We start from the raw sequence: 18,521 nt of genomic DNA, 5'->3' as shown, positions 1-18,521 counted from the left end.
GATTTAAGATATGTAGGAACTGGGAGGGGCAATGTTTGTAGGGTAATGTATATGTGGATGTTTGTAGGGTAATGTCTATGTGGATGTTTGTAGGGTAATGTCTATGTGGATGTTTGTAGGGTAGTGTCTATTTGGATGTTTGTAGGGTAGTGTCTATATGGATGTTTGTAGGGTAGTGTCTATGTGGATGTTTGTAGGGTAATGTCTATGTGGATGTTTGTAGGGTAGTGTCTATATGGATGTTTGTAGGGTAGTGTCTATGTGGATGTTTGTAGGGTAGTGTCTATGTGGATGTTTGTAGGGTAATGTCTATGTGGATGTTTGTAGGGTAATGTCTATGTGGATGTTTGTAGGGTAGTGTCTATGTGGATGGTTGTAGGGTAGTGACTATATGGATGTTTGTAGGGTAGTGTCTATGTGGATGTTTGTAGGACAGTGTCTATGAGAAATATTTTATTCATTAATGTTTGTTGATTGGGATATGGATGTTTGGACAGGTAAAATCCAGATGGTGTTTGTTATACATGTCTGTAAGGTTAACCGCTATTTGGGGCCATTTATCTTTTAATGTGTTATGATTTGTTGTTTAAATGTTTGTAAGCGCAATGTTCATTTGGATTATTGTATTTGGCTTCGTTTGTCAAATGTTTGTCTTTAAAGTTACTGTTACATTGTTGTCATGTGTTAAAAAATTGGAACATTTAATTATATTTTTATTTATAAATATATACAGTGGATATAAAAAGTCTACACACCCCTGTGAAAATGCCAGGTTTTGTAATGTAAAAGAATGAGACAAAGATAAATCATGTCAGAACTTTTTCCTCTTTTAATGTGATCTATAATGTGAACAATTCAATTGAAAAACAAACTGAAATCTTCGAGGGGTGAAAATGAGAAATAAAAACCTTACAATAACTTGGCCAGCCATCTCCAGTACCCAGACTGATGACAGCCAGGCGTAGGTTTGCCCACATGCAAATCTGGATTCTCCACAGTTACCTGCTGGGCTCTGGCCACCACTGGAAGCAGAAGGATTATCCGAGCAAGCACTTCCGCCATTTTGGGGATTTTGTCTTCAGTTGCACTTTGGCAATCCAAATCGTCCTAGCCCACAAGGGGTCAGGAGCCGATGTGTCCCACAAGGGAAGATGCGGCTTGCTTGCATTCGGATATAAGGTTACCTCTGGCAATTATTTACATCAGCTGAGCTTGACTTAGTTTGGCTTGATATTTTTAATATTAGGTTGACTTGAGCAGGTACAATGTACAACAACTATTTATTCTATTCTGAGTACATTGTTGTGTGCAATTTACAGGCAAAAAAAAAGATATATAATTAACAAAACAAAACATGAAATAACAAAAATACATGTAATTGTGCATAATCGTATTGAATCATTGCATAATCCTAACTGGGGAAATCTAATGGGGGATTTTTGGAGTCTAAGCTAGCCATAGTTCAGTCGATAATTGAGAATGTGCAAAAGACTTGAAGAACTGCAACATTACGAAATATAAAAAGAACACTTCATCAATATTCTTCATAATTTAACAAGGTAGAAATCAACTTGACAAGCAAAATAATGACAAGCAAAATAGTTTTTTGTTATAAGGACAAGGACATTCAAGTATGTAATCACGGACCAACAGAAATTATTCTATTTATCAATAATATTTTAAGGTGAACTACAAAATAAATATAGAAATCCTGTATGCAGAATATTGTATTATTTTAAGAAAATATTTGCAAATTCAGCCCCTTTACCATCTACATGGCAGAAATAATGTGTTACTTCTGCAGTTCTAGATAACTTTAGCAGCTAACTACATGACAGCTAGGTTTGGGACTCAGTAAAATGTTATGCTCCAAATCAGCCTGTTTGTTCCACCATTATGGGAAAGAGATGCCTGTACTGTATTTATTCAGGATTTCTCCAAAGCGTTATGTACATTTTCTTAATCACTTGTTTGTGCAGGATAGCTATAACCTGGCGTGGGGATTTGATGCTTCCCTTCCATTCTAATCGTACCATTTGTGTTCTGGCCAAAGTAAGTAAAGTTTCCTCAGTACACTTTTAAATACAGTTATTAACATTTACTTCCTTTGTTGTTCTGGAAATACATGGTTTATATCTCTCATAGAAGTTTATGAATAGCACCTGGGGAAATGACATCCATTAACAAGAAAATGCATAAAATACATAAATGTCCCTTTGAGATCTTTATCTTGTTTTTTTATGGTAAAGGACAACTAACTGTTTTATTTAAAGTCCTTCAGAACGTACATTTTAGATGAAATAAGCAATATTATTTCCCCTGGGGACAGAAAAGACCCTGCATATGAAGAATGACCCAGCCACAAAATGTATCTTTTATAGAAATAGTTTCCAGTGATGAACAGATTTTACAGTAAATACAGATTAGGCAGCCCCTATTGTATGCAGTGGTACCACACAGTTTCAATTTACTTCTCCCATAGTATGGGAGTCTATCAATTGTAAAGTTGTCACTTGATTACTAAGGTCCATGTAAACTTTTCCAAAGGAGCTTCAATTAGATAATGCACACTTCACAAAACTTAGGAAACTGTGTTTCCTGAAAAGTCATAAACAATGTCTTTTTTTTTATAAGAAATGTTCCGTGCACACTCTTCCAGGGATTGCCAAGGTTCGATTGTTGTTTGTCCTCATTGGGACTTGTAACATGTAATTCAAAAAGATGTGAAGAACTGTCATGGAACATATACACCTCAACAGTATTTGTGTCAGAGAACAGTCAGCCATCTCGTCCCGCATTTTTGGCAACACCAACCAGAATGAGCTGAAGGAAGACTAAGACATACATTTACAGGTATTTGCATATCCACATGAATTATACTCCCATGGACCCAAACAAACAGTGGCGTTGGCCTACAGTATCGTAACACAACAAATACTGACACTACCATTGTGTACCACCAGAGCAGTGTGGACCATTTTCAGTGTGGAGCGGAGACGTGACACACGGACCGAGGGGACAGCAAACACCGTCAACCATGTTATGACCGCGGACAACCATAGATGACAACCCGTCACGATCTCCCGATGAAGTCGACCTGCCAGGCCTCCAATTCAGTTACCGCGGCAGCATGTGCAATGTGACAGCGTGACAGATGGGGGCCAGGAGAGAGGCCTAACCAAAGCCAACAGATAGCAACCACCCACTAGAAGTGGACATGTCCGAAATGACACATCTGGAAATGGCTTGGGAGGGGCAAGAAGTGACATCAGGTCTGTAGGAGCAACTAGGCCTTGGCCTTATACTTACAGGGGGAAACGAGCCACGAGTAAAGGAACGAAAATGAATTATTCATCCGAAGTCTGCCAAGAGGCTTGCTATGCTCTCAGTGGTGCTTCCTGTCTCTAGCTTACTTCAAAGGTGGCGCAATGCCAGACGACAGAGCGCTAGGAATTCGAGAATCTATAGAAACCGGCGAATAAGGCTTGTCGGGCGGCAGAGAGGGCAGCGTGGAGAAGGCATTTCCAGTCGAGGGAAGGACACGCTGTTTATTTGCGTGGCATCACGTTGTGAATATACAGTACTTCGGCACGCGAATGACCTGATTGGGAATAAGCACATCACACGCCATTACAGAAGACATGGGAAATGAATGAATGACTGACCTTCAACCAAGCACACATCCAAACCCATAGAAACATAGAAACATCGTAGTGCCTGTCTACTCATTTCATCTAAGTGTTTGTGTGTGTGTGTGTGTGTGTGTGTGTGTGCATGTCAGTGTCTGTGAACAGAGACAGTATTTTTATTTCCCATAGACTCCCAGAGAAATGGCCCCTCGGCACTCAGTCCTGCAGTGTGGTCGTCGGCTGTCGGCCAGAGAAACAGAGACTCGTAATCCGTCAAGATGTCATGAACCCTCCCGAGAGCCGGGAAGAACCGACGGCGTGCTGATACAGACACGTCTTCAGTCACCGGAGAGTCTCGTCCCTCGGAGACCTCCGAGGTCACTATCAGGAGTGCCTCAGAGCCCCGGCTAACACGGGAGGCCTCGGGCCATTGGGCGGATTATTTGTAATTTGTTTGATTGACAATTATTTGATTCCAATCATTGGCCCTGGATTGTATTTGTCGTGATGACCCGGTATGACTCGGTGGCTGAAGAGATGTGGTGACAACACTTAGACGCCACTTGGATGATACAATATATAGGACTAATTTGTGTATTTTATAGTACTGTTTTATATATTTTATAGTACTGTTTTATATATTTTATAGTACTATTTTAATGCACTTCCAAGCATATTGCTCACCATATGTCTGCTGCAGAGTGACAGGAAAAATGGAGAGACACACGAAAAATGTATTATGTTCAGCAGTAGAAAGGTGCTTATAACAGATCGGCTCCCCATTTTCACAGAGATGGAGAACAAGCTTTGAAAGCAAAAACTCTGTAACATTAACGACAACTTGGCAGTTTGAGCGTTTGGTCCACTTCCAGGAGATCGTTTTAACGTGTTTTGCTCAGTGCTTGTTTTTCTCTCTCGCTCCACGGACCGCCGACGTAAACCGACGCACCACACACACACCTCAGCGGCGATTCGCCGTTTCTCCTCCGTGCCCACTGTTATTTGCCATTTAATGTTGTTGAGATAGAGTTCTGTTTTTTTCCCCCTCTAATTATGAGCCCCCAGGCGTTCGCACCGCCTCCCTGTCTCATGTCTTGGCTTCTACCGCCGTAACAATACAGTGACACACAACAACCCAGGGATGGGACACGTTGTAGGCTCGTGTGTGTTCAGGGCCTCGTTCGGCGGTTTTCCTAACATGAACAGAAGTAGGAGGAGACGAAGTGAGGGAGCAATCAAGCACAGTGCGCCCCGACGCCCGTTCCTCCCTGCGTCTCCTGCTCTTTCTTTCTTCTCTCATGGCATGATTATTACATTGTATGATAATTCCGGTTACCGTGTGCAAACGAGACGAGGCTGGTACGGCGAGTTACCGAGTGCGATTGCAATTGTCTGTGTGTGTGTGTGTGTGTCGCCGCACAACAGCAGATAGACACATTGCCAGACTCCTCTCCTTGTCAGTCGTCTTTGCCTGTGAGTCGTGTGGTCAGGGCTGACTGCGCCCGGTGTGCCGAAGCAGCCGGGCGGCGTTATAAAGCCGCCCATGAATCAGTCAGCCGTCATTACGATTGATCACTCCGAAAAGCGTGAAACAGAAAACGTGTTACACACAATTTACATCAAAGGCGTATTTAATTTCCTTGTGGACTTGTCGGCTGACAACTTGTCGGCTGACAACTTGTCGGCTGACAACTTGTCGGCTGACAACTTGTCGGCTGACAACTTGTCGGCTGACAACTTGTCGGCTGACAACTTGTCGGCTGACAACTTGTCGGCTGACAACTTGTCGGCTGACAACTTGTCGGCTGACTAAAGTTACGTGTGTTCATCAGCGGTTTTTGACGGATGCATGTCGCCGTGGTGGTCATCGGTTAGATAGCCATAGCAACAGTGACAAGAATCTGCCACGTGGTTAATTGTAGATGGCTCGTTTCAGCTCATATTCATTTGAGTGACTCAAGACAGCGCAAATATGTTCATTTCTGTTTGTAACACACCTCAGACAATCACATTAAGACACACACCATAATGTACCATGTCATTTATGTTATAGCATATCATGTCAACCATATCTGGTTCTGAAACAAAACAATGAATGCAAGAACTACACAGCACTTGAACACTGTGTCTGTATGTTTATAACAGCACATGAACACTGTGTCTGTATGTTAATAACTGCACCTGAACATTGTTGTTATGTTTATAAGAGCACATGAACACTGTCTGTACGTTGATAACAGCACTCGAACACTGTCGGTCTGTTTATAACAGCACATAAAAACTGTGTCTGTATGTTAATAACAGCACACGAACACTGTGTATGTATGTTTATAACAGCACCCGAACACTTATGTTTATAACAGCACCTGAACACTGTTATGTTTATAACAGCACATGAACACTGTCGGTATGTTTATAACAGCACATGGACACTGTCGGTATGTTTATAACAGCACATGGACTCTGTCTGTATGTTAATAACATGAACACCTCTCCCTAGTGGGTGTCCCACTATTGGAAATGCAGACACACTACTCACAGATGGAGGATTAGAAAGAACCTTATACTGTGAGTCCGTTAGAAAGGGGCGTCATCACGGCCTCTTCTACCTCCCTGCTAAGTTGATCTAGCCGGGAGAAGAGGGCAGCATTCATCGTACGCATCGTACGCATTACGCATCGTACGCATTACGCATTACGCATCGTACGCATTACGCATCGTACGCATTACGCATTACGCATTACGCATCGTACGCATTACGCATCGTACGCATCGTACGCATTACGCATTACGCATCGTACGCATTACGCATCGTACGCATTACGCATTACGCATCGTACGCATTACGCATCGTACGCATTACGCATCGTACGCATTACGCATCGTACGCATTACGCATTACGCATCGTACGCATTACGCATCGTACGCATTACGCATTACGCATTATGCATCGTACGCATTACGCATCGTACGCATTACGCATTACGCATCGTACGCATTACGCATCGTACGCATTACGCATTACGCATCGTACGCATTACGCATCGTACGCATTACGCATTACGCATCGTACGCATTACGCATCGTACGCATTACGCATTACGTACAAGAGAGAAGAATTGTTCAAATGGAACAGTTGACGGAAAGCAAAAGTTTTTTAAGTCTCGGGGTGTCGGTCACGGCAGGGCGCTTCGGAAAGGGGTGTTTCTTTGCTGAGGACGTGAGTGAAGTCATCAGAAGAGGTGTGGGGGAGCGGTGGGGGTGTGTGTGTGTGTGTGTGGGGGGGGGGGGGGGGGGGGCTTCCTTTGTTGGAGGCTCATTTATATTACAAAGACGATTAAGTTTGAGTGCCGGATTGGGCAGATAGACATTCAGCTGAGTGGTTCGGTGCAGATAACAATGAATGCAAATACACAGCGAGAGTGACAGATTAACCTTGGGCAAGGTTGAGCATAGCGGTGCTGGAAACACAGTGTATCCTGTTGGATGCCTGCAGTGAGAATACACACACACACACACACACACACACAGAGAGAGAGAGAGAGAGAGAGAGAGAGAGAGAGAGGGAATCATATGCTCTATTTTTAAAAATTCATTTGAAACCACAAATTGTGTTTCAGTCGAAAAGATGGACACTCAGACATTTGCATTAGGCTTGCCATGACCTCTGACCCAGAGCAACACTTTACAAGTTGCTTTGCTTTGGTTTTTAGACGGGCATGCGATCTGAACTCCACGCACTGTCTGCCAGAAAATGTCTGAGAATCCCCAATCTCCCAGATAAACTTGATCACCTAGAAGAACTTTGGAAAGAGATACACAATATAGAAATAATATGTGCTGGCTATTATTATAATAGAATGTGAGCCAGTGTCCCTCGGGTGATAGATCCTCGGGTGATAGATCCTCGGGTGGTAGATCCTCGGGTGGTAGATCCTCGGGTGGTAGATCCTCGGGTGGTAGATCCTGGGGTGGTAGATCCTTGGGTGGTAGATCCTCGGGTGGTAGATCCTCGGGTGGTAGATCCTCGGGTGATAGATCCTCGGGTGGTAGATCCTCGGGTGGTAGATCCTCGGGTGATAGATCCTCGGGTGGTAGATCCTCGGGAGGTAGATCCTCGGGTGGTAGATCCTCAGGAGGTAGACCCTCGGGTGGTAGACCCTCGGGTGGTAGATCCTCGGGTGGTAGATCCTCAGGAGGTAGATCCTCGGGTGGTAGATCCTCGGGTGATAGATCCTCGGGTGATAGATCCTCGGGTGGTAGATCCTCGGGTGGTAGATCCGTGGGTGGTAGATCCTCAGGAGGTAGATCCTTGGGTGGTTGATCCTCGGGTGATAGATACCGGCCAGGACGGCAGTTTCGATTTCCCCGGTGGTCCTGTACAAAACAATGCAATAAACAGGTGGGCAGGTTCTGGATGAGAGCGTCTGCAGAGGGGTGTGTCTCTTATGCCTCCATCCAATCACTAACGCCTCTGCCTCGTGACCCACTGCCCCCACATACTTAGCAATGCACATTAGTATGTTTAGATGTGAAACGTACTGCTAGAAGTAACATTTGTTCCAACGCTGGGCTGTTTTTCTATAAGGCACTAATGGCCTTCTGGTGAGCGTGGACAAAAAATAAATAAATAGGAGGGCTTGAGATCTACTACCTCCGCACTTCCCAAAGCAATGTCACTCACTGCAAAGTAGCATCCAGGAACAGGTGAAAATAGTTCCTGAGACATTGGGGACTGAAAGCCCAACACTGTTGAAACAGGTTCAGGCCGTGCATGCTTACGGTGAGAAAAGGGTCTGTTTCGGATCTCGTCGTTCACCTTGTTTTTAGGTTTTCTCTCTCGAAAACCCAGAGAATCTATTCCCTCGGTGCCAACCGAGGTGTCTTGTGAAACTAAAGAACGGCAGTCACATTTCTAACGTCCATCTTAAAACACATCACGCTAAACCAAATTGTTGGATTCTTACGCTTGATGTATTGACGGGACCATTTGTCCGCCAATGCTTCCGAACCAATACATGTCCTCTTCAAACTGTCATCCCAATCAGCTCCGCTCTTCCTCAAACCCCTCTTCCTGCTACTCCTTTCTTGTCTGTGACTCATATGGTTAGAGCTGATCCCCACTTTCCTCTGTGTGCAGAGGCAGCCTGGCAGTGCTATAAAGCCCACTGTCAATCAATCAGCAAGCCATTACATCTAATACATCTGGAAGTGTTCGGCAGACCTAGCAGGGAGTTTGCAAAGAGCCCAGCGCATTGAGGACTTTACAGAGAAACCGCGACGGCGTGTGCAAACGTTTCGCCGACCGTCCGCTCGTCTCTCTATTCACGGCGGTCAGTGGTTTCCTACACAAGATGGAAAGCCGTCAGTGACCCTGAAAAACGAAACATATAATGTATGCTATACCCTAAACATAAACCTTTTTGACTAATTGGTTTTTCTTGTCATAGCGGACTGAATGGGTCCGACTCTCATTTAATGGTATACCTACTAAGGTGAAACCCGAAGGGCTCTTTAGATGTACAGACCGATGCCCCACATGTATGCTGATTTTCCTTAACCCGTTGCTAATGTTTTAGTTTGTCACGGTTTGATATGTCAATGTTGAGGTATCAAAAGTCCAAAAAAAGTTCGACAAGTTTGATCCTCACGTGCACCTTAAGCCCTTGGGGGGGAGGGGGGACACCAGGAGGAGTTTTAACGGTTTGCAACTACTTCGATCCCCCATATTCCACACGGGCTGAGAGCCAAACAATGCTGTTCCATGAGTGCATTTTTCACCGGCTGTCTGCTGGTGGCCTAAAAACAATGATTGATGGCGGTCCGGGCTGCACTTCTTTAAAAGCACCATTATAGGCTACATGCGTATGCTACACGGAGACATTGTTAACAACCATTCACAGCTACAATCAATAAGACACGGACAACAGAGAGAAGCGGTGGGGCTCGCAGCGTCTCACCAAGAACCAAAAGGCCAGGTTCTATCGGTGGCCGTACACAACATCAGCGGTTGTGAAGTGTTTGACCCCGAAGACATCCCCGAAAGCCACCACTTTGGGCGTGCCGAATGTTATCGATGGATTTTCAAAGAAGACTATAATTTGTACCGAACGAGAGAATGTACATTAAAGTTACTTCATTATTAGATAACGAATGACCCGTCTAATAGAGTTAGCAATGTAGTGCAATAACAGTGTAAAGATGCAGTGTTATAGCACAGTGTCGAGAAGTATTGTAACAACACAGTGTAAAGATGCAGTTTAATAGCAGTTTCGAGATGTATTGTAACAATACAGTGTACAGATGCAGTTTAATAGCACAGTGTCGAGATGTATTGTAACAACAAAGTGTAAAGATGCAGTGTAATACCACAGTGTCGAGATGTATTGTAAAAACACAGTGTAAAGATCCTATGTAATAGCACAGTGTTGAAATGCATTGTAATAACACATTGCAGAAACATGGCGTGAAAACAGTGTGGAAACAATGTCTTAACAAAGTGTTAAGATGCAGTGTAACAACAGTGAAAAATATGCAGTGCAGGTACAATAACGCTGTATAGATCAGGATGGACGATCAAAGAACGTAACGAGGACTCATGAGGGCCATCAATTATGTTCACCAGACGGAAAGACTGCTCCACGTTCTGCACCCTAAATGTGTACATTGAAAAACTCTTCACAAATTTTACTTTTTGAGAATAAATTATTTGCTGAAAAGGCAATGGAAGAGGCCCGGAACTCTTTAAGTGGTGTTCTCCCCCCTGCACGGCTGGCTTGTATACCCTTGGAAGCAATTTGGAAGAAACGGGAGCACTGAACATTCCTCACAGTGGTCTTCTCCAATCGGGCCCTGAAAGACATAACTCAGGGGTTTCCAACACCTCCCTCGACCGGCAGGCGTGATTTCCTCCACTAGGTAATGATGGAAATGTATGTATCGTAGCTGTCGGGATGAGGAGTCCGGGACAGGAGGAGGTTACTTGGGGAGCATGCAGAACCTCCCTCTTTGGGACTCTTAAGACCGGGCGTTAAAGGGATATTTCATGCATACAAATATTACTATTTTCACATTAAAGGGATTTTTCTGGTTTTCGCATGTTCTACCTCGTTTCCCACTGACCTTTGGTGTTGATGCATCACTGGGGCAGTTGTTTTTTTGTCAGTTGGTGAGATTTATTTGGCCATCTAGCTGCATGCTTGAGCCATCGATCGGACACGCACACAGACACACACACAGACACACACACCAACACTCGCACAGACACACAGACACGCACACAGACACACACACACACATAAACATACCAACATCTCCATCACTCCCATGAACAACAGTTGTGACAGATACCGTGAGACTGCTGCAGTTTGGTGTCTGACATCAGATAGGAAGCCGTCTGATGAAGGAATCGGAATTGATTAAGATAAGAGGAAGCATCTGGAAATGACACGCTGATGAGTCGACAGATACTGCTGTTTGTTACGGTTAAGGTTCGTTAACAAATTGCGGGGAGCCCGAGTGTGCGTTTTATTAAGGTGTTATTTCCCAAATGCCAGAGCGTTCTGAGGTAAATCTGTCTGTTTCATCAACTGCACCGAATCGGTCAGGATGTTGTTGTGGACCGAGCGAGGCCAGGGTATCTGACTGTTCACCGTTATGAGTCATTACCCACAACGCCTAAGAATATCACAAGGCATTCGAAGGCTTTGGGTGAGAAGAGTGGTGCACATTATGACCTGAAACTGCTTCACTGGTGGTGGCTAAGGGAAAATCAGACATTTCACTATAACTGATAAATCCAGTGTAAGGTTGATGTACACATCCCCTAACTGATAGATCCAGTGTAAGGTTGATGTACACATCCCCTAACTGATAGATCCATCATGTAAGGTTGATGTACACATCCCCTAACTGATAAATCCAGTGTAAGGTTGATGTACACATCCCCTAACTGATAGATCCACCATGTAAGGTTGATGTACACATCCCCTAACTGATAGATCCATCATGTAAGGTTGATGTACACATCCCCTAACTGATAGATCCATCATGTAAGGTTGATGTACACATCCCCTAACTGATAGATCTGCCGTGCAAGGTTGATGGACACATCCCCTAACTGATAGATCTGCCGTGCAAGGTTGATGGACACATCCCCAAAGGACACATCCCCTTAGCCAGTCCAAATAGCTTCCAGACTAAGGGATTTGGGTAATCCGATATAAACTTTCACTGGACACTGTAGGACATTCCTGTAGATGGATTTTCTCGCCCCTAATGATCTCTAAATCACACACACGTACTCTAAAGATGGATGTTGTTTTCCTGCAACAAAGTCAACTGAAGAACAGTGAAATGAAAAATGGTGAAATGAACAGGCAAAAAAGCGGGAAATATAGCAGAACATTCTGAAAAGGCACTCTCACCAGAATAGAACCAACAGGTTCAACAGAAAATGCTTCAAAGTGAGGAAGGTCCAGCACCAGAAATCAATCTGATTACTTGGAGATGACAGCACACGATATGGAAATCCACTCAGTGGTCTTCAGAAGGAAATGGACCTGCCGTTGTGCATTCGTAAGCGACCTGCTTTGACTAGCAACTCCAGTTTAAAGTCCTCCTCCGTCCCTCTGAACCTCCCCAGAGGACCGTTTAATGAGTTGCACCACAGCCATGACAGAACATTGGATCCCGTTTTGGATTGAAAATCAGACCCTTTGGGTTTTTTAGGAGAATGGGGTGACTTTTGTTCTCTCGGGTAACAAGGTCCTTTTTTTTCCACTGTTCTATTTAAGGAGGCTGCAAAATGCAATGAGATCTCACAATACTTTTGATTCTGTGCTAGGCCACTTGGGGGGGGGGGGGGGTTGAAGAATTATGCTTTTATTGTCTAGTTTCCAGTTTTGGAGGTTACTTCCCACATAAGGACCACTTCAGAATGTTACAGGGAAATTGTGTATTTGGGGTGACATTGTTTTAAAATAATAGTGGGTCGATTTTTTATTCCTTGAGCGTTCTAAAAATATCCATCCTTAACGTATTTCCAGGGTACATCAGCACTTTTGGGGCCCAGAGAGCAGCACTGGGGACTGTACTTTATCCTACTGCAGTCAGTTTTGCCTTAATTTTCTTTTCTTCTATTCACAGTACATTGAGTGCTTTACATCCGCTTGCTCCACTTGCGATACAGTGCACGCGCATGCGCGCGTTTGTGCGCGTGTGTGTGTGTGACTCCAACATGGCCACGTTGTGCGCGTGTGCGTACACTCGCATAATTATGCGTAGGTGTGTGTGTAACCGCCTGGCTCAAAGTGAGCTAGAGAGAGCCTGATAATATTCCTGTCTACCTCTCGAGTGCTCCACAGTTCCCCTCGGCTGAAACAGAAAGGTTATGGCCGGCAATGGGTGTGTATTGAAATTCAGGACCACTTCACCTAGCCCAGGAGTGGCTGTCTGGAGATTAATGAGCTATTTGGGTAGAGTTCAGCTATTTCCCATGCACCAGGCCCACATTAGTGATATAATTAATTTTACAACACTGGGGTGTTGTCACCCTGCCGTGCTACAATACACCAGGCATGTGGCTACGATAAGCATTCTCTAATTAAACAGAAAAAAAAAAATAACGATTTTAAAGTCCCACCTTTTGACATTCAAAAAGCTTTGGGAGAAAAACATACTTTAGCTACGTCGGCCAACACGGCCGTCGGATTCCCGTGGAGGGTGGGGGGTGGGGGGGCTTTGTTCGGGGCGATGGTGTTTGATTGGTTGACAGGGGGGGCGGACTTTGAGCGAAGCGGCAAGTTTTGCAATCCCGCTCGCAGGGGGATATTTTTGACAGGTTGGGGGCTGATGGATGCCGTGACCTCCGCCCACCATCAAATGCACCCACCCGCCAACCTACGCTGCTGTCTCATCCTGCCCCCCATCTCCCCATCTCCACCCCCTCAGGTAGACCTTTCAGGTAGCTACATCAAAAACTCAGTTCACAACTTTATAGATTACACTATGTTAGAGCTGTGTGGGCGTATGCAAATACTGCCCATGCATAAAACATTGGCCTCGGAGAGAGTGCTTTTTTTTTTTGTTGCTTTCCACAGGTAACTAACAGGTAAAAAAAAAAAATGTATATAAAAAAACGAAGGATTATAATGTGGTTTTGAAGCTAATGCATTATTAATATGGAATGCCAGATTTTTTTGAAGAGAGGAGACACATAAGAGTCGTTTGTAACCACTGAATTCATCTGGTGAGCGAAGCAAAGGTGAACATGGCTGTCCATGTTAATTGATAAACAACATGAGACTGTCATGACTGTCCACCGGCTAGCTAAAGCAGCTTTCCATTTGGAGCGGTATACCATGTAACCTTATGGATGTCATTCATGTGCTGTGAACTTTGACCCTACTACTGGAAATGCTTATACAAAACACTCATGCAGTACTCCACACGCACACACCTGTTTTTTCTCCTTCTACCCTCGTGGGTACCGGAGACCTAACCTCAAACCAGTAGTCCATGTTCCATATGCGCAAGCCCCTAAAACTAAACCGACTCTTAACCCTGACTCAGTGTTTCCCCGTCCTGGTCATGGGGACCCCAGCACTCACACAGCACTCACACACCAGATTCAAATTGAGTCACATTTGTCACATTCGACTGAGTCACATTCGTCACATTCGACTGAGTCACATTTTTCACATTCGATTGACTCACTACCGTCACATTCCATTAAGTCACATTCGTCACATTCAATTGAGTCACATTCAGTCGAGTCACATTTGTCACATTCAACTGAGTCACATTCAATTGAGTCACATGCAACGCTTACAGAACCAATGAGTCACCCGGTGAAGTTGTTTCTGGCTCAAAAACCATGGCACAGGGCTGTCCTTAGGCACAAGACAATGCAGAGTGCCTGGATACCACCCTGAATTGTGGTACACATGCCATTTACTATACAGCCCTGGGCAATCTTGTTGCTATTATAAACTGGTTACCAATGGAATTTGAAAAAGAAAGTCAGTTAGACCATGATTATAATAGCACTGGGGTTAACGTGATATTTGGTGCAATGTCTTTCCAGCAATAGTCTTTGGCTTGCTGCCCATGTTATAACATGTTATTACAGAGCTATAAAATGTCATGCCATTATTGTCTGCTGGCAACACATTATCACTCCACAATAAAAGACCCAGATGAAGGCATAATGGATAGGAGCTCTGGGACAGAGAAGGGATACATCTAACAGGCAGTCTTTACGTGAGATGCTGAAAAATGTATTAACATACATGTGTTAGTTTTCATTAAATGCAATTGTTTTTACAAATGTTTTGCACCAAGGTGTAATGGATTAATTAGATATTTTTTCAGCACTCGATACAACATACACATTTTGGTTATCGAAATCAACTCGTTTCACGTGAAAAAGCTACTGATAGTAAGACGGTTTAGGTAGGTACAGCATTTATCTGCAGTTTAAAGATATTTTTTTAGGCTTAACTCAAACAAGAGATAATAGAGGGGAAAAATGTAACTGTCTGTGTTGTGTCACCCTCGAAAATAAACAACATGCTTTTTTTTGTGCTACTCTTCTCCCAGAGCAGTGCCCCCAAGTGGTGACGGCGATGTATTGCATCAAGAAAGCCCCAGTCCCTCAGGCCTGACTATCTCTCACGTCTCCCCAGCCCAGCATCTCTTTCTGGGTGACAACGCTGATGGAATGGGACACCGTAGGCATCGCAGGGCGTGCCAACACCTCGCAGCACCTTGTCGTGGATGACTCTTGCCTGCGCAGCAGATGGATCTTGTGTTTGGACTGATTAATGAGCCGGGACGCTGTGCATCATCCATTATTAACCCCAAAAGTGCCAACAGGGGATTCTTTTTTTCTCCCCTCCCAATTTTGTGATTGTGGCCCTGTCTCGTCGCAGCAATTTGCCAGCAGCTAACAATTAAAACAATGTAGACACTTTCTGTCTGACTCTAACCCTTTGAATTTACCTTCAGGAAATGTTTGGAAGTCATTCGAATAGGCATATTATCATGTATAGCAATTTTGGCATAAAGAAAATGTTTCTGTATGTTTTTCTTTGTTTAATTTTTCAAAAGAAATTAGGATCAACATATTTCACTGGCACTTTTTAAAACATTCATTCAAAGTGCATTTGATTTTGAACTTACTGAATGTTAAATAAATATGAATTCATATACATTCATTTCAAGTTGGCAACTGCCAGGAGGACTAAATCCCTTTTTTTTTTTCATCTTCTCAGTTTAGCTATGCGTCATTTGCATACAACAGAACAACACTTTTAATTTCTCCATGGCAACACCGAAATTACTGTATGTCAAGCTCACCTGATCCAGGACCTACACTGGCTGTCAGCCTCTGTTAGACACACACAAATATATGCATATATATATATATATATATATATATATATATATACACATACAGTATCTCACAAAATTGAGTACACCCCTCACATTTTTGCAAATAATTGATTATATCTTTCCATGTGACAACACTGAAGAACAGTGTAAAGTAGTGAGTGTACAGCTTGTATAACAGTGTCAATTTGCTGTCCCCTCAAAATAATTCAACACACAGCCATTAATGTCTAAACCGCTGGCAACAAAAGTGAGTACACCCCTAAGTGAAAATGTCCAAATTGGGCCCAATTAGCCATTTTCCCTCCCCGGTGTCATGTGACTCGTTTGTGTTACAGGTGTGTTATTTGGTGTAATTTGGCAAATTTTGTGTTATCACTCTCACACTCCCTCATACTGGTCACTGGAAGTTCAACATGGCACCTCATGGCAGAGAACTCTCTGAGGATCTGAAAACAAGAATTGTTGCTCTACATAAAGATGGCCTAGGCTATAAGAAGATTGCCAAGACCCTAAAACTGAGCTGCAGCACGGTGGCCAAGACCATACAGCGGTTTAACAGGACAGGTTCCACTCAGAACAGGCCTCGCAATGGTCGACCAAAGAAGTTGAGTGCACATGCTCAGCATCTTATCCAGAGGTTGTCTTTGGGAAATAGACGTATGAGTGCTGCCAGCATTGCTGCAGAGGTTGAAGGGGTGGGGGTTCAGCCTGTCAGTGATCAGACCATACACCGCACACTGCATCAAATTGGTCTGCATGGCCTCTTCTAAAGATGATGAACAAGAAAGCCTGCAAACAGTTTGCTGAAGACAAACAGACTAAGGACATGGATTATTAGAACCATGTCCTGTGGTCTGATGAGACCAAGATAAACCTATTTGGTTCAGATGGTGTCAAGTGTGTGTGGGGCAACCAGGGGAGGAAGACAAAGACAAATGTGTCTTGCCTACAGTTAAGCATGGTGGTGGGAGTGTCATAGTCTGGGGCTGCATGAGTGCTCCGCAGGGCAGTATTCCAACATGACAACAACCCCAAACACACCTCCAAGACGACCACTGCCTTGCTAAAGAAGCTGAAGGGAAAAGGTGATGGACTGGCCAAGCATGTCTTCAGACCTAAACCCTATTGAGCATATGTCGGGGAACCTCAAATGGAAGGTTGAGTGCAAGGTCTTTAACATCCACCAGCTCTGTGATGTCGTCATGGAGGCGTGGAAGAGGACTCCAGCAGCAACCTGTGAAGTTCTGGTGAACTCCATGCTCAAAAGGATTAAGGAAGTGCTGGAAAATAATGGTGGCCACACAAAATATTGACACATTGGGCCCAATTTGGACATTTTCACATTGGGGTGTACTCACTATTGTTACCAGCGCTTTAGAAATTGATGGCTGTGTATTGTGTTATTTTGAGGGGACAGCAAATTGACACTGTAATACAAGCTGTACACTCACTACTTTACATTGTAGCAAAGTGTAATTTCTTCAGTGTTGTCACATGAAAAGATCTAATCAAATATTGACAAAAATGTGAGGGGTGTACGTTTGTGAGATACTATATATATATATTATTACGAAACATGAAGTCTATTTGCATTCTTTGTATTGGATGGGACATGCCGTCCTCCACATCATCACATCCACAATGACCTTGGGGGGCCAGCTACCTTGTGGTGGCTGTCAAACTGGCCCACCGACAGTGAGTCTTTTACTGGGGTCGGCTAAATGTCTTCCATCCTACCCCCGCAGGCCCGTGAGTATCAGCCCCTTCCGATAACCCTCCCGCGCGCCTGTGTCATGTGTCATCCGTGTGCTGTACGCCAGCCGCCGTGACCCAGCCACCGCAGCATCCCCTCCGGCCTGGGGGGGGACAGCCTCCACGGGTCGCCTGTGGGGAATACGCTGGCGTTCCGTTCCGGAGCAAACAGACTCCTCCCGCTCCGCTGTCGAGTCCTGCTCCCCCCTCTCCGCCATGTCTCTCCACTCAACCCCCCCCCCCCACCCCCCACCCCTCAGATATTGTTTCCACCTTTGAGATTGTCGGTGGGTAAAGATGAAAAATTGCGTCCTCAGCGCAGTGACATCTAATCAGTTTGGCAAGGTTTAATTTCCCTGGACGACGCTGGCTACGTCGGTGGACCACAGGCTTTTCGACGGCAGACGTGCCCACACACAAAGAGACTGTTGTCCATGGCAAAGTCACGACTGAACTTCAGGACGTTCTCGTTTCAATACCCTCACCCAGTGACAGCAGCTTAGGTATCTGTCTCCTTCTGACAGGTCTCATATGTCCTTATTATTTTATAACGTACTAATAAAATGAGGGTCATGACAGTCTCCGGAGTCAACAGGTAGCCAGCGTCATATTGGATTTGTGCACTCGACACTTTGACTCCTCACTCTTGCCTGTCCTCATTAACATTCATCTTTCACTTCAGAGGCAACCCAAACCAGAATCAGGTTGTCAAAGCTCAGCCTTGTCTCCCGGGTCCATCGGTC

The 18,521-nt window shown here is 44.4% G+C and overlaps 1 protein-coding gene across 1 annotated transcript in view; it reads right to left on the bottom strand.

The window, feature by feature from the left end:
- Positions 1 to 7,284: 7,284 nt before the first annotated feature.
- The window catches only part of LOC117593950 (repetitive proline-rich cell wall protein 1-like), a 28,688-nt gene continuing 17,451 nt past the window's right edge, over positions 7,285 to 18,521 (bottom strand). The window contains exon 2 of the mRNA XM_034290726.1: positions 7,285 to 8,007. Coding sequence (XP_034146617.1) covers positions 7,425 to 8,007 — 583 coding nt within the window. The 3' untranslated portion in view covers positions 7,285 to 7,424. The remainder of the gene's footprint in view (positions 8,008 to 18,521) is intronic.

Source organism: Esox lucius, chromosome 24 (assembly GCF_011004845.1).
Source record: "Esox lucius isolate fEsoLuc1 chromosome 24, fEsoLuc1.pri, whole genome shotgun sequence".
Taxonomy (NCBI): Eukaryota; Metazoa; Chordata; class Actinopteri; order Esociformes; family Esocidae; genus Esox; species Esox lucius.
The sequence above is the reverse complement of the archived record's forward strand: the minus strand, read 5'-3'. Positions and strand labels throughout refer to the sequence as shown.